The 13,354-nt window shown below is 44.2% G+C and overlaps 1 protein-coding gene across 23 annotated transcripts in view; it reads right to left on the bottom strand.

The window, feature by feature from the left end:
• Sorbs1 (sorbin and SH3 domain containing 1) overlaps positions 1–13,354 on the bottom strand; it is a 226,232-nt gene that overhangs the window by 39,330 nt on the left and 173,548 nt on the right. For 16 of the 23 annotated variants that reach the window (XM_035441838.1, XM_035441844.1, XM_035441845.1 and 13 more), the window contains 2 exons: positions 12,592–12,675; positions 3,817–3,860 (listed from right to left, as the gene is read on the bottom strand). In XM_035441838.1, coding sequence (XP_035297729.1) covers positions 3,817–3,860; positions 12,592–12,675 — 128 coding nt within the window. Of the gene's footprint in view, positions 1–3,816; positions 3,861–8,253; positions 8,356–8,894; positions 8,961–12,591; positions 12,676–13,354 lie in introns of all 23 variants that reach the window. The other 7 variants (XM_035441846.1, XM_035441850.1, XM_035441853.1 and 4 more) reach the window with 2 other exon arrangements.

Genomic DNA, 13,354 nt, shown 5'->3' with positions numbered 1-13,354 from the left:
TATATAGCACTACAGGATGTGTTTTGTTCCCAGATCAAGGAAACTGCTCTCTGCTGGTTCAGAAAGAGAAGCTTTTCCTTGAGTGCCATCTGCTGGTTACATAAAGTTCTTTTGGTTAGGCGAAGACAGTTTTAATATGGTGAAAGGATACGTAATGGTTAGATGAAAATTACAAACTTGAAGATCTGGAAACACTTGAAGAATAACAATTATAAAAACCAGGTAAACACTGTGATAGTAACTATAAAAAAATGCACTTGAGGGACAGGACTGATCACTGTGTTAGGATACTGGAACTATGGTTGACTATGAATAGACTGTGGTTGACTGTATTCCCACCCTCCCCAAGCCCTGCTGCCCTGGGGCTGCCTTCATCATCATCATCATTTTTTGCTTGTTTGTTTGTCCTTTGGGTCAATGTTTCCCATCCCCCAGACAGGCCTTGAACTTTTAATCATCTGGCATATTGCTACACCCACCACTATTAAAATTGTGAGATAATCAATGTTCATGAACAAAATTCTACACTTCAATCTGCCCAAGAAAGTGGCTTTATAACTAATTCTGTGGGTTTCAGAAAGCTGTTATTGTCTCCTCATTCCTTGGCAATGTTTCCCTCAAAATCTCACCCCAGTAGCTCCATCAAGAGGCCCCAGTTTCAGCATGCAAACATCCTGCCTCTGTACTTGGAAAGCTGGAGTCCAGTTAATTGTGACTCAGGAACCTATTTACTGCATACTTCTCTTTATGCCAGGCACCAGGTACCCTACCGGCTTTAGATCTTAGCATTTCATCCAGTTTGTCCTACCAAGTATTTCAGATGAGCTGCCCACTCCCCACCAAAGTAAAACTGAGGTCTGTGGAGACTTGTTTCAGTAATATAAGTAAGACTGGAAACTTGCTGTGGTGGTGCACACCGTTAACCCCAGCACTAAGGAAGCAGAGGCAGGCAGATCTCTATGAGTTTTGAGGCCAGCCTGGTCTGCACAGAGTTCCAGGACAACCAAGGCTACACAATGAGACCCCATCAACAGAAAAAGAGAGAGGGAGGGAGAGAGGAAGATTGGCTAGGAAAACATCACATCAAATATCATCATAAAGGCTCAGAGTGCCTTAAAAAAAGTGGCCTCTTTAAGCACTTCGCATTCATCACCTTCAATCCTGCTAGGCCAGTATCGCAAGGAGTTGTTCATATTGTATTTAATAGCTTAAAATTGGCAAGCTTTATTGAGCCTTCAGCTATATTATTACCAAGTTTGCATCCGGATAGTTTAGGTGAGGTTCTACTACTAACACCTGGCCCTGAGCATCACTGCTCGTACTCTGGGTAGAGCATTCACACAGCAGCTATGAAACTGTGGGCAGAACACTGCTCTAGTGTGCCCATTTCCACACCAGTACACTGGAGTCTGGTGATTATACCTGCTCCTGGGACTTGCAGAGGAATAACATGAAGGCAGGACCTAGCGCATACTAAGTGCTCAATAAACAAATAAGCATGTTGAGACCTGTGTTCTTAACCCTGACTGACCACGGTAGTGATTTCTACTTTTAACCCTCACTGCTTCATTCCGCTGCCACTTTTCTTTCATTTGTTATACTCACTTTGTGGGGTTAACGGTGTGCACCACCACAGCAAGTTTCCAGTCTTACTTATATTACTGAAACAAGTCTCCACAGACCTCAGTTTTACCTTGGTGGGGAGTGGGCAGCTCATCTGAAATACTTGGTAGGACAAACTGGATGAAATGCTAAGATCTGAAGCTGGTAGGGTACCTGGTGCCTGGCATAAAGAGAAGTATGCAGTAAATAGGTCCCTGAGTCCCAGACAGTCAAGGTACCATACCAAAATTTCTATTGTGATAAGCGGCATAGTACTAGCAGACCTAAGGAATTTACTGGGCTGGGGGCACTCGGTGAAGCAGGCTTCTCTGCCCAGTGTAGTTCAGGTAGATGAGAGGCAGAGGGAAGGCCAGGCAGCAGTGGTTAACTCCAGGCAACCCTGAAGCAAGGGGGCAGAGAACCCTGGTTAAAGCACCCAGTGCATCCAAAACCTACCTCACCTCTATTTTATCAGGTCTACCTGGCACCCTGGAGATGGAAGCCCTCGCCCTTAGGGAGTTTCTAATTAGCAATTAGGAAAGTATACACAAACAATTCAGATAGTTGGCAGAGAGGCTGAGGCCAGAAGCACTAACATGAGCCTGGCCTTAAGAAAGTCCAGTTAGTACTTGTTTATACAGCTCAGGAGTTTGCTATCTACTACCAATCTACTGGGGCAAGATAAGGGTAGCCCTGATAACAACGTTCAGCCCTCAGCCCGGATAACAGCTGCATGGGAAAGCCCTGGGAAAGGCATGCTGGGAGCGGGTTTGAGGGAGGACTGGTATGTAAAGAATGGGATCTACCTGTAGTTGGAGACACGCCCTTGTCTCCCTCCCATAAAGATTAATGCAATGGGGTGGCTTGGGTATGGGGTCATCTCTAGTAAGGCAGTTTCACCTTATGATAATGTGCTTTCTTTCCCAGAATTCCCACCTCCAATGAAGTCCTTGTGGATCTAGCCACAGTCTTTTTCTGTCAGCTGCTGGCCAGGACTTAAGTCTGCTTTTTAACTCTGTAATTCACACTTTGGCTTCCTTACTTTGTCAAAAGCTCCTGTGCTGACCACGAGGCTGCCTGCTGCCAGGTGGTGACCTATGAGGGCCTATCTCAAGCAGCATGGCTTTGTTCCTTCTCAGTCCTCTTTCTTCCTTCCAGGCAGCTAGGGATTGATGCCCTGGGGCTCTCCTTTTAAGTTCTAATAAGCTGTCTTCAGGCTTCTGGCTATCCATTCTTAAATTCTTTTATTAATGAAACTAAAAACCAAGAGGATACCCTAACCTCTCAGGTATCATATGGTAGCCCGCTGGGACACCCCAAGATTTCCATTTCTTTCCTGCCCTTCAATAAGAAAATAAACCCATTCCTGTACTCCCTAGACAGTATCAGTTACTCCATGAAGAAGTGAATGGGAGGTACGTTCATTGTACAGTCAAAAATCTTAAGAATTGACAGAAGGGGGAAAAAATACATGTCCATATGAAAATCTAGGCTCTAGATTTTCATCCCATAAAACAGAACTAGCCTAAGGCCCTAATCCCACTATCTGCCCCTCTATCATTATTCCAGGTCTGGTACATCCTAGCTACACTCCCTCCCCTCAAGGTTCCACTGAGGACAATTTTGATTCAAATGTAGACAAACAGGCCAATAAGAAGACAAAGCAGACAGACGCACCTACTGTGTAAGCCTGATGACCCAGTTAGATTCCCAGAGTTCACAGTGAACAGAGAACAGAGAACTGATTCCCAAAGCTTGTTCTCTAACCTCCACAGCCACACCCCACATTTATACACACTCTCTCCCTCTCTCTATCTCTCCCTGTGTGACACACACACACACACACACACACACACACACACACACACACACACACACACACACACACACACACGCACGAAAAAGAAATAAAATAAATGTAGACAAATAACTTCACATTCCAAAGGTAAAGTTATCAACCCGGAGAGAAGCCAATGGAAGGCAACATGAATCACTGTAACATTAATTCAGAGAAAGAGAGAACAAAAGAAAACTACAATACCATCAAACTACTGGAAGTTAAAGCCCAAAGCCTGGGACAGCCCACTGTCCTGAGCCCTCCTCAGCACCAAAGCCCTCACCACCTAGCACAGTCTGGGTCCAAACCACCAGCCTTTCTCACCCTTGTCTAGGCCATGATACACTGGGCCCTGAAAACACTGAGTGGCTACTTACTATCCAGGAGGCTCTGATGTGACATCTGGGCTGATTGCTGAGCTCTGTAAAATAAAAAGGAAAAGGAACAGTGTGAAAAGAGAAAGGCAGTGATTTGTGTGTATTACAGGTTGCAAAGCAAGGGAAAGGAGACAAGCCACTTCTGTTTGGTCATGTAGACAGTGCCCCTGAGGGACAGGGGGCTTGGACACAAAGATTTTGGTGGGGAGGTGGGTGCCAGGCTCTCATCTTTTGCCTCACAGGAGATGAAGCCATAACGTAGGTGGGTCAGAGGTGGACTTCAGCTCACATTTATCCTCAGCAGTAATCCCGGGGAGCAGAAGCCCCTCCACCTGAGCCTCCCCAGTCTCAGAAACCCTGCCAAGCCCACTGTAGATCCTTCCATGCACCCCAAACGCCACGCTCAGGAGGGTCACAACACACTCTAGGTAGAAACTACATTTAAAAAAAAATGCATTTTAAGTTGATCACACCAAGTTTACACAATTCATTTATGCCTGTAAGTTGAGAAGTATGAGAATGAGACACAATTTCATAAGATCCAGTAACAACACTGTCAGCACGGGTTGGGGGATGCTTCATAAAACTACAGGCCACTAAGGAAAGGAAGAAGTCAGTCAATAGCTACTAAGAAGCGAAAGCAATGTAATTCTGTAATTCAGAGGTTCTTTGGTTGCATTAGAGAAAAAAAAAATGCCAAGGGTTCAATATATTTGTGTTAAGTAAATCAATGTAGAAGTTAACTTTTACAGATACTCCTATTTAATGGCTATAATCTCTACTAATAACCATTTTAAGGAAAACAAACTACCCAGAGAAGAGAGACTTAGGGAAAAGGATACTGAAAGTGGAGGAAGAGACTGTGGATTAGGGAAGAGGAGATGACAGGGAGGAGAGGTGGCTTCATTGGTGGCTCCTCACTTAGCCTTCAGCTCCAACCTGTCAGTCTGGGTCCTTTTCCCTTAAAGGCACTGGTGTCCCAGGGTGAGGTTTGCCTCTCCTCCTCCACACCCATTACTTCTCAGAGAGGCTTTGTTCACACCATCCCCCAACCAACACACCCCATCACCCTCTATCCCTTCTAGCTATATTGGTGTCACCTGTCCACCTCCTGTCATGAGATGCCTACCTCTTGGCACTTGCCCATCCTGGGATTCTACTTTTGAAGACCATGCCAGTACTCCATAGTGAAAAACTTTGACCCTGTTAAGCCCTTCTGGGTCACCACCACCCGTTCCTGTCCTCTCCTTCCGTCCATCCATGTGTCTCTACCCCAAATGCCCTCAATAATGCTACACCCTGCAGGACAGATTCCTTTTCATAAGCTAATACCCAGAAATCAAAGTCTATATAAATTTCTACAACCCACTGCCTGGACCTAGCCTAGGAGTTCATCTTTTTTAAATTATTTATTTCTTTATTACTGTGTCGGGGAGGGTATGTGTGCCATGGAGCACACATGGAGGTCAGAGAACAACTTTGTCAGTTCTCTCCTCCCACCTACTTTATCCAGCTCCAGGGATGGGACCCAGGTTGCCAGGCTTGGACAGCAAGCAGCTTCCATTCACTGAGCCATTTTACTACCCCAAATCCATTTCTTAGGATCTCTCTGGGGCAGCTAGCTGGGTAGTTCTGCATTTCTCCTCTTGCTCCACAACATGCATCCCTCCATGTGTCTGAACAGTCCTTCCTGTGCCTCACCTTGTCTTGCTAACGCCATCCAACATCCGAGTGGGTAGCTGTTAGTCCCTACAGCTCAACCTTTTACTTGCTGACAGGTGGATGTCTTCACTGACTCCCAAGACCCCCACAATCACCTCCCTGCAGGCAACTCTGATGGGCTTTTTAAGCCTTTGACTGCTTCCTAAGATCTAGTTTTACCGTTCCTGCTGCCTTCTGGATACCCATACCCGATCTCCAGCCAGCACCTCAGAAGTCAAAGACCTGAAACCAACTCCATGACTTTACCTCTGCATCGATTCTCTTTCTAGCTTCCTCAACGTGCTCAGAACCACACTCTTCTAGCTGCTAGACCCAAACCCTAAAGTTATCCATCTCTTTCCCTCTCCCAAGCTCATCATTCCTCATGCCAACTATGTAAAGTAACCCAATAGAACTCCCTTGGCAGCCTCTCTCCATCTGTCCTCCCCTCCTCCCTGTTGGTGTCTCCACAGAGTGGACTCCCACGATGGTCCGCTTGAACTACTGCAGTGGCCTCCTCACCCTCTGGCACTCCCGTTTTCTGCCTTCAATTCATCTTCTCTAAGGGAATGGTGCTCTCTCACTCAAAAACATCTTTAGCTACATCAGTGATCTGAAGGAAACTCAGCATCTCCTCAGTCACACTCCTGAGTCTACAGTCTTTCCCAAACCTGCCCATCCCCCCATTCCCACCTGAGATTTTTGTCTTATCCTTTTGAACATGTACATTTTATGTTTCCCTAGTGCCTCAAAATGGATATCCCCATTAAGTGTGGCCTCAACTGTCATGTCCTGAAAGCAGTCTCTTTTGTGCATGTATAGAGCCCCTGAAAGCATGGCTCACATACAGTCAAGACTAATAGCACCAGTGCAGTAACAACAGAAAATGTTTGTGGATGCATCAGACACCTCCTTGCACCATGGTGTCTCTGGCAGGGTTCGGGCCCTGTTCTGCTGCGTCCCATCTCTGCCTGAGTTCCCTTGTTAAGTTTGACTACTTTGAAAGCATCTCTTGATTCGTTTTAGCCAGCCTATTACTATGGACTTCTCATCCAGCATGACAGCCGTTGTTACTAGGCCATACCCACAGCCAGAACTCATTCCAGAACAGGCTGGGATAGTGTCTTCTTTGAAACTTCAATCCCACAATAATTATACCAGGTTCCAGTATCCATGCTGTCAGAAATCCCACTTTACCTTTCTGCACCCGATAACCTGTCTGCCTCAACTGAGCGTGTGACAGACAACTTACCTCTTTGCCTCCTTTCAAGTCTGATGGAGGAAAGGGGCCTAACCGCTGCTAACTTCATCCACTGGTACCTCAATGGACCCAAAGGAGGCGGCCATGACTGCCATAGCTCACTAGCTTCACTCTTTTATCCCAGACACACAAGGAGGCTACCATAAAACAGTGGTTTCTCTGCCCCTTCCTGGGTTTGAGTCTGGAGCCACACACCTGACTTTTGTGCACAACTTCCTTGCACTAGTGGTCTGACCGAGTCTCAGTCATGTTTACATACAGCCCAGATCCAGTATTAAGTGCACATCTCCCATAGTGTGTGGCCCTTCCTGGCCATTGCAGAAGTGTCTACATTACTATTTTATTTCTTCTAAAGCCATTATTTTCTCATAAGAATTTCTTCAGTTTTGTCAGGGAACCCAAAGCACACTTCAGCAAACAAAGAGCACTGGCTGCTCACTCAGAGGGCTGGGGTTCGATTCCCAGCAACAACCTGGCAGCTAGCTCACAACTGCTTGCAACTCCAGTTTCAGGGGCCCTGACACCCTCACACAGACATACAGACATGCAATGAGTAAATTATTTTTTTTAAAAAAACTGTGGTTCTGCATGTGAGTGTATGCTTGTGAGTGATGCGCTTACTCGTGGAGGTCAGAGGCTTTGGAGCTAGCTGGAGGTGGTTGTGAGCTGCCTGACGTGGATGGCAAATCAAACTGGGAGATTTTTTATTATAACTTTTATTTATTTCATTATTATTTTGTTGTTTGGTTTGGTTTGTATTTTGAGACAGGGTATCATTATAGTCTTGGCTGTCTCCTTAGCCCTTCCAACCTTTTAACACCTGTATTTTAACACAGGCCCAGTTTCAAATGCCTGTTTCCAAGCTGTTTGCTATCTGGAGTATGTTTTCTGTTGAGAACTTGCTGACCTCTACAATGACAAATACCATTTCTATTTCTGTTGCCTTGAGCCCAGCTACTGCTGCTGTGTCTCTCAATATGACCTCTGAGGTTGGCATCTCCCTTCTTCTTACAAAGAAGGTAAGAAAAACCACCCCCCACAAACAGCACTTTGGAAATTCAAAGAAGGCAAAGGAAAGAACTTTAAATGGTGGCCAAAGAAAAAGTACAGGGCATGGTGGGTAGGGGAGAGTCCAAATTCTCAGCTATCCTATACGCATTTGAAAAACCCATTTAAGGAAGATGCCAAGCTCGAAAGGAATCCAAACAAAAAAACTGACTGTGTGTGCATGTGTGTGCATGCATGTGTGTCTGCATGAGCACATGTGCATGCCTGCAGGAGTGTGCACACACATGTGAGTATGTGTGTGTGCATGTGAGTGTGCATATGTGTGTAAACAGGATTCAGAAAGCCAAGCATCGTAAAGCTAGCAGCATCACCCTCTGTCATCTCCACAACATAAAGTCAAAGAACAGAGAAGAAAACAAAGCAGGGCTTGAAAAGCAACCAATATGGAGAGAAAAACTGAGAAATACCTGTGGCGAGTTTGCACTGGGTGACTTATTAACCGTCTCCACTTTCTCTAAATCTGCCTCTAACTCTGCTTGGCAGAAGTTGAGATCTTTTTCTAGATTAGTCTGGTTCAAGAAAGAAAAGATGAGAAAGAATGTTTTAGTTTAGAGAAAAGGAGAAGGAATGGAAGGTTAAGTTTGAAAATGAGGGTTTTTTTTCCCCTTAGAGTTATATTTTAATAGGGTCATGAAGGCCTGACTCAATTGCAAGAGCTCACTAGAAATTAGTCTACAGACATGAAAACAGAGAGAGCAATATTAGACAGGTTAAGTGAAACCCTGGGTGTCAGAGCTTCAGACATCGATTCTATTTCAAATGAGAACTAAAATGCCACAAAAACCTACCTGTGAGGACAGGCCTGCTTCCTCTGTGTCAGAGTTTAATGACTGTGACAAGAGTTTTTTGGTTTTTTTTAAAATCCTCTAAACATTAGTATATGTCTCACAGACTTTGTTAAATATAGTTTCATCACCAGGCCAAACAAGTTACTAAGTTAAAAAAAAAAAAAAAAAGATTTAAGAAAAGAACACAAAAGCCACAACACACTCACGGCACCCAAAGCTAGAGGTCTAGCACACAGTCCGCGGAGGAGGCTCGGGATTACCTTCCTATCCTCTCTAGGAAGGATAGAGCAGTCTCCAGGAGTATAGTCCCATATCTTTTTGGGAGGCTGACGGGAAGCAGAGGAGGAAATGAAGAAATGAGCATAAACACATAAAGACAAACACGGGGGATGGGGGGGCACTGGGGGCTCAAACAAAGAGGGGCACGCTAGGAACCAGACCAACACAGAAAGGTGAACTCAAAGCAAAGGGCTGGGACCCTGCCTGAGGACACAAAGTTGTCTGTCCCCTGGGGAGGGGGGAACCTGAAAGCACTCAAGACTAAATCAACCCCAGATCCTCAATATTGGAAATTTAAAATTAAAGGGGGAAAAAAGCACCAATAAAATCTGAACAAATTAGAAACTCTAATTCCTTAATGTTCTTTACACACAAAGACTAACACCGGAAAGTTTACATTTTTGAAATAGTCTCGACTATGGTAAAAGAAAAAAAAAATCATTGCATGTCAATAGATGTGTAAATCTACAGACTTGGCCAATGGAGGGCAACCTGTACTAAAGGTAAAGGTGACTCTGGTTTGTAGCACAGCACCCAGAGTGGGGTTCAATGGCATCCAGAGTGGGAGTTCAAACATAGGAGGTGACCATCTCATACCAGCATTGTAGCTGGCATGAAAGCTATCACTAGAGACACACCCCATCCTCCTCAGCAGATCAGAGTCATGCTGCTTGCCCTTGGCCCCTTCATGGAGAATCAGAGAGATGGGAATCTGCCAGGAGAATGCTGTAGGCTTAACAAGAGTATGTATGGAGTGAGAGCTATGCAAACTTGCAGAGACTTCTAACATAGAAGGGATTTTCTGACTGTGACTACACTCAAGATCTCCCAAAATATGACTTCTGGGAGATCAGAAACAGGAGCTCATTAAGAGCTTCTAAGATGGCACACAAGTTTCATGTCAACTCTACAGAAGCATTTGAAGGGCTTAACATTTGGGAAACATCGTCTTGAGTTTGTGCCTAGAAATCGAATCAATTTCTGTAGAAACTGGAGGGAAAAGGAGACTAAAAGACTGGTGCTCGTGTTCTCTGTAACACCTCTTCAGAAAAGGCAAATGGACTCTGGCTGTGTTTGCTAACAGCAGCAGGTCCTCTTGTATGTGAATTCTGTGATAAGGTCAGTGATAATGCAGCTACCACTCATTCTTAGCGCTTAATACACTCCATGTTTGTCTGGGAAGTGGGCTTTTTACATGTGTGATCTTTAGTCCTTTCTTACTTTCTTTGCCACAAAATTCCATAAGCAATTGTCTACAAATTAAATTTGCTTTGAATAAATCAGCCACCAATGGTCCCTGGATTCTTGAATTATTTGTAATTTTGTGACAACTTACAGGTCAACAATCAGATCTTGTTGCAGTTTTCAGTTCTTTTTGAGGGGCTTTAGGAGAGGAGGAGGGGGGGGAGCAGCTCAGCAACTGTCTGTACCAAAGTTCTAGGGGCACTGACTCAGGAATAATGGTCCTAAGTTGGTGTGAGAACAACAGAAACAAAGTAGAGATGATGACTCATGTGAGTTGGCAGATGCCTTCTTTTCATGAATGGCTAACATGTCTTCCAAAGCAGCTTCCATGGTTTATGCCTGCTTCACAGCGCTGCCCCCTGTGTTTCATTATAATTAAACATGGAGAGAAGGAAAAGTTCTCACTTTCTCGCCTGTTCCTTCCTCAGCTCCATTGGTTCAGCTAGATAACAAGTCCACCCTGGGGATGTCTCAAGTCATATGTAAACATTCTCTCACAGATGTTCCTAGGGATCTGACCCATGTTCTTTTGGCAAGTCTTCAAAAGTTGAGGCTATACAAAAATAACACCCCCCATCCCAAGACAAGGCATTATTTGACAAATGGCCTGGTTTCTCCATGCTTATATGAGATAACTTACACAGTGTTTTGTAGAACTGTTAACTTATAAAGTTATTCTCAGGACCTGTTTACTAAAGGCTGGTGCTGAACTACTGTCTAATATCAACAAACATTATTTACAGTGATAGATTTATGAAAACATACTACTAGTTATCATTTAAAAGAAAGTTCCCTAACTGTTGCAAAAAGGTAGTATTTCAGATTAAACTAGTTTAGTTATTTGGTAGATGAGGGGATGGCTAACAATCTGTAGATCCTGAAAGGGATTTCAAAATTCATTGGCATGGATTCTGGAGACAGCAATCCAAAACAAATGTCTCTTGCTTTCCGTGAGTGCAGTATGACGTCACTGCTGTGAACAACAATCACAGTGCTTTGAGGAGACTACACCTACCAATATGTTCACTAATTGAGCAGGTTTTAAGGAAAGGGATTGAGATACTGTTTGTTTTTTGCAAGTGGAAAAGACTGGTGTGTCCATAAACAGCAGAAAAGGAGAGAAAAAGAGCGAGGAGAGAGAGAGAGAGAGAGAGAGAGAGAGAGAGAGAGAGAGAGAGAGAGAGAGAGAGAGAGAGAGAGAAGAAATGAGCTGTGCACTGTGCACCAAAGCTCTGAGGAGGGGAGAGAAAAGCTAAGTGCAGTTGGGCTAGATGCTTCCTCTCCACTGTCCCTAGGTGGTGCTCTTTCATCAATACAGATGGGGTGGGGGCAGGGACGCTATGCATGGAGGAAGGCCCAGAAGGGAGGAATACCTGTTCCTACAAGTGGAATGTAGGAAACTGGGCCCTCCTAACTCAGAAGACACCTGAACTTACAAGCTCAGCATCTTTAAACTAATTCAGCAACTCCAAAGCACAGCATGACTTTCCATTGACTTTTTCTTAATGAAAAATGCAAAGCACGGAATTTAACATTTTACTGAACTATGAAACAAGTTCCTATCTGCAAACAAAACAATCATCCAAGACCAAAACCAATGGTCAGAGTCTCATACACATGTCTGTTTCCTTTTTCTATGCTTCACTCTTGCACCTATACATTCTTTTTGCAGTTACAATTGGAAATTCAAAATAACTACGGGTTAAAAGTCCATCACCTTGGGTGGAAGATGAGTTCAGATTATCCTCATGCTTCAAACTCATCTGGGCGAAGGACTAAGGAACTCCCTCCTTAAGGACCAAAGTCAATTTGTGATGCCAGTTCAGAAATACCTCAGGAAAGCTGCCAAACATTAAATTTTCTAGAATTCTACCCTCCATTCCAAATCCTGGAAAATGCTAGCATAACTCAGAGAAATAATTTCCTAAAAGCTGCCTTTAACTGGGATGGAGTAGAGTTGTAGCTGCCCAGAGAAGCACCCTTTTTGGCCTGCTCAGACACCTGCCTCACATGCATGCTTTAGAAGCATGATCTGAAGCACTGCCACTGCAACACTGGCCTTCTCAGTGATGCATTCCCATGCCTGTCTTCAGTATACCCTCAAGAGTGGTTAAAACAGTGACTGGATGGCAGAAAAAAAATGCCACCCATCACATATGCCATATTTGTTGGATGTGGCAGAGGGAGGCCCTAGGACAAGTGATACCTTGGTCACACTCTCTGGATGTTCTAGGAAGGTGTATCCCAGAACTCACTGTCCCTTCTTGTGGGAAAGCCTGTAGATTGTAGTAAGATAAGACAACCCGACTATTGACAACTGTCATGGCTGTTCCCACTGCTGACTCCCGCACACAGACCTGATTCTGTAGCAGCAACAATGCACCAACAGCATTATTTCACAAGGTGTATAGCCACTGAAGCTCTCACACTTACCGGTTTCCCAAACTCCAATTCCGAAAAGAATTTATACCAAGGTTCATTCTTTAAATCTATCTCTTCTGGGCTTATATCCCGACTCTATAAGGGTTGGTGACAGGGAAATGGAAGAAAGAGAAGGATAACATTATGCAAAAGATTACACAGGCACAGGCCAGTAGAGATGCAGTGGCTTTGGGCTATACAGCACCTGCTTCAACAGCAGTGACCGTCAGTTTTACTGACACCAGCAAAAATAGGGTACTGAAACTGGAGGGAGGGGATGTGTTCATAAAAACAGGGAAACTGAGGTAGGGAGCCACGAGGGATTTGTTTTCAGACCCACAGCAGAGGCAGATGGACTGGAGATGGAGGATTCGGCACCACACTGCGACTCTTCACCACAAAGCTAAATGTGGGTGGAACAGTATTCCTCAAACATTTCAGCATTGGAGAAAAGAAAACCCTTATCTCCTCTTGTAAAGAAATATGAGCTGTGAGCATATAAACTGGTGAGTACACCAAACATTCAGCATCTATGTCAGAATAAAAACACACAGTGTTTATGGGCTAAGACAGTTTTAGTATTTATTTGCAAGGCTGCTTTAAGTTTTTCAAAAATAAATGCAAATAACGATACTTTAGAAAAGCCAATTGGTTAATACTGCATCTTTAATGGCACATGAGTAGGTGAGATACCATGTGTCATACACGACAAAGTGAAGAATGATGTAAGTCAAAATAGAGGACACAAGTGAAAAACATTTTAAACAAGCATCCG

The sequence above is a fragment of the Cricetulus griseus genome, chromosome 3 (assembly GCF_003668045.3).
Source record: "Cricetulus griseus strain 17A/GY chromosome 3, alternate assembly CriGri-PICRH-1.0, whole genome shotgun sequence".
Classification (NCBI taxonomy): domain Eukaryota; kingdom Metazoa; phylum Chordata; class Mammalia; order Rodentia; family Cricetidae; genus Cricetulus; species Cricetulus griseus.
This window is presented reverse-complemented; position numbering and strand designations above follow the sequence as displayed.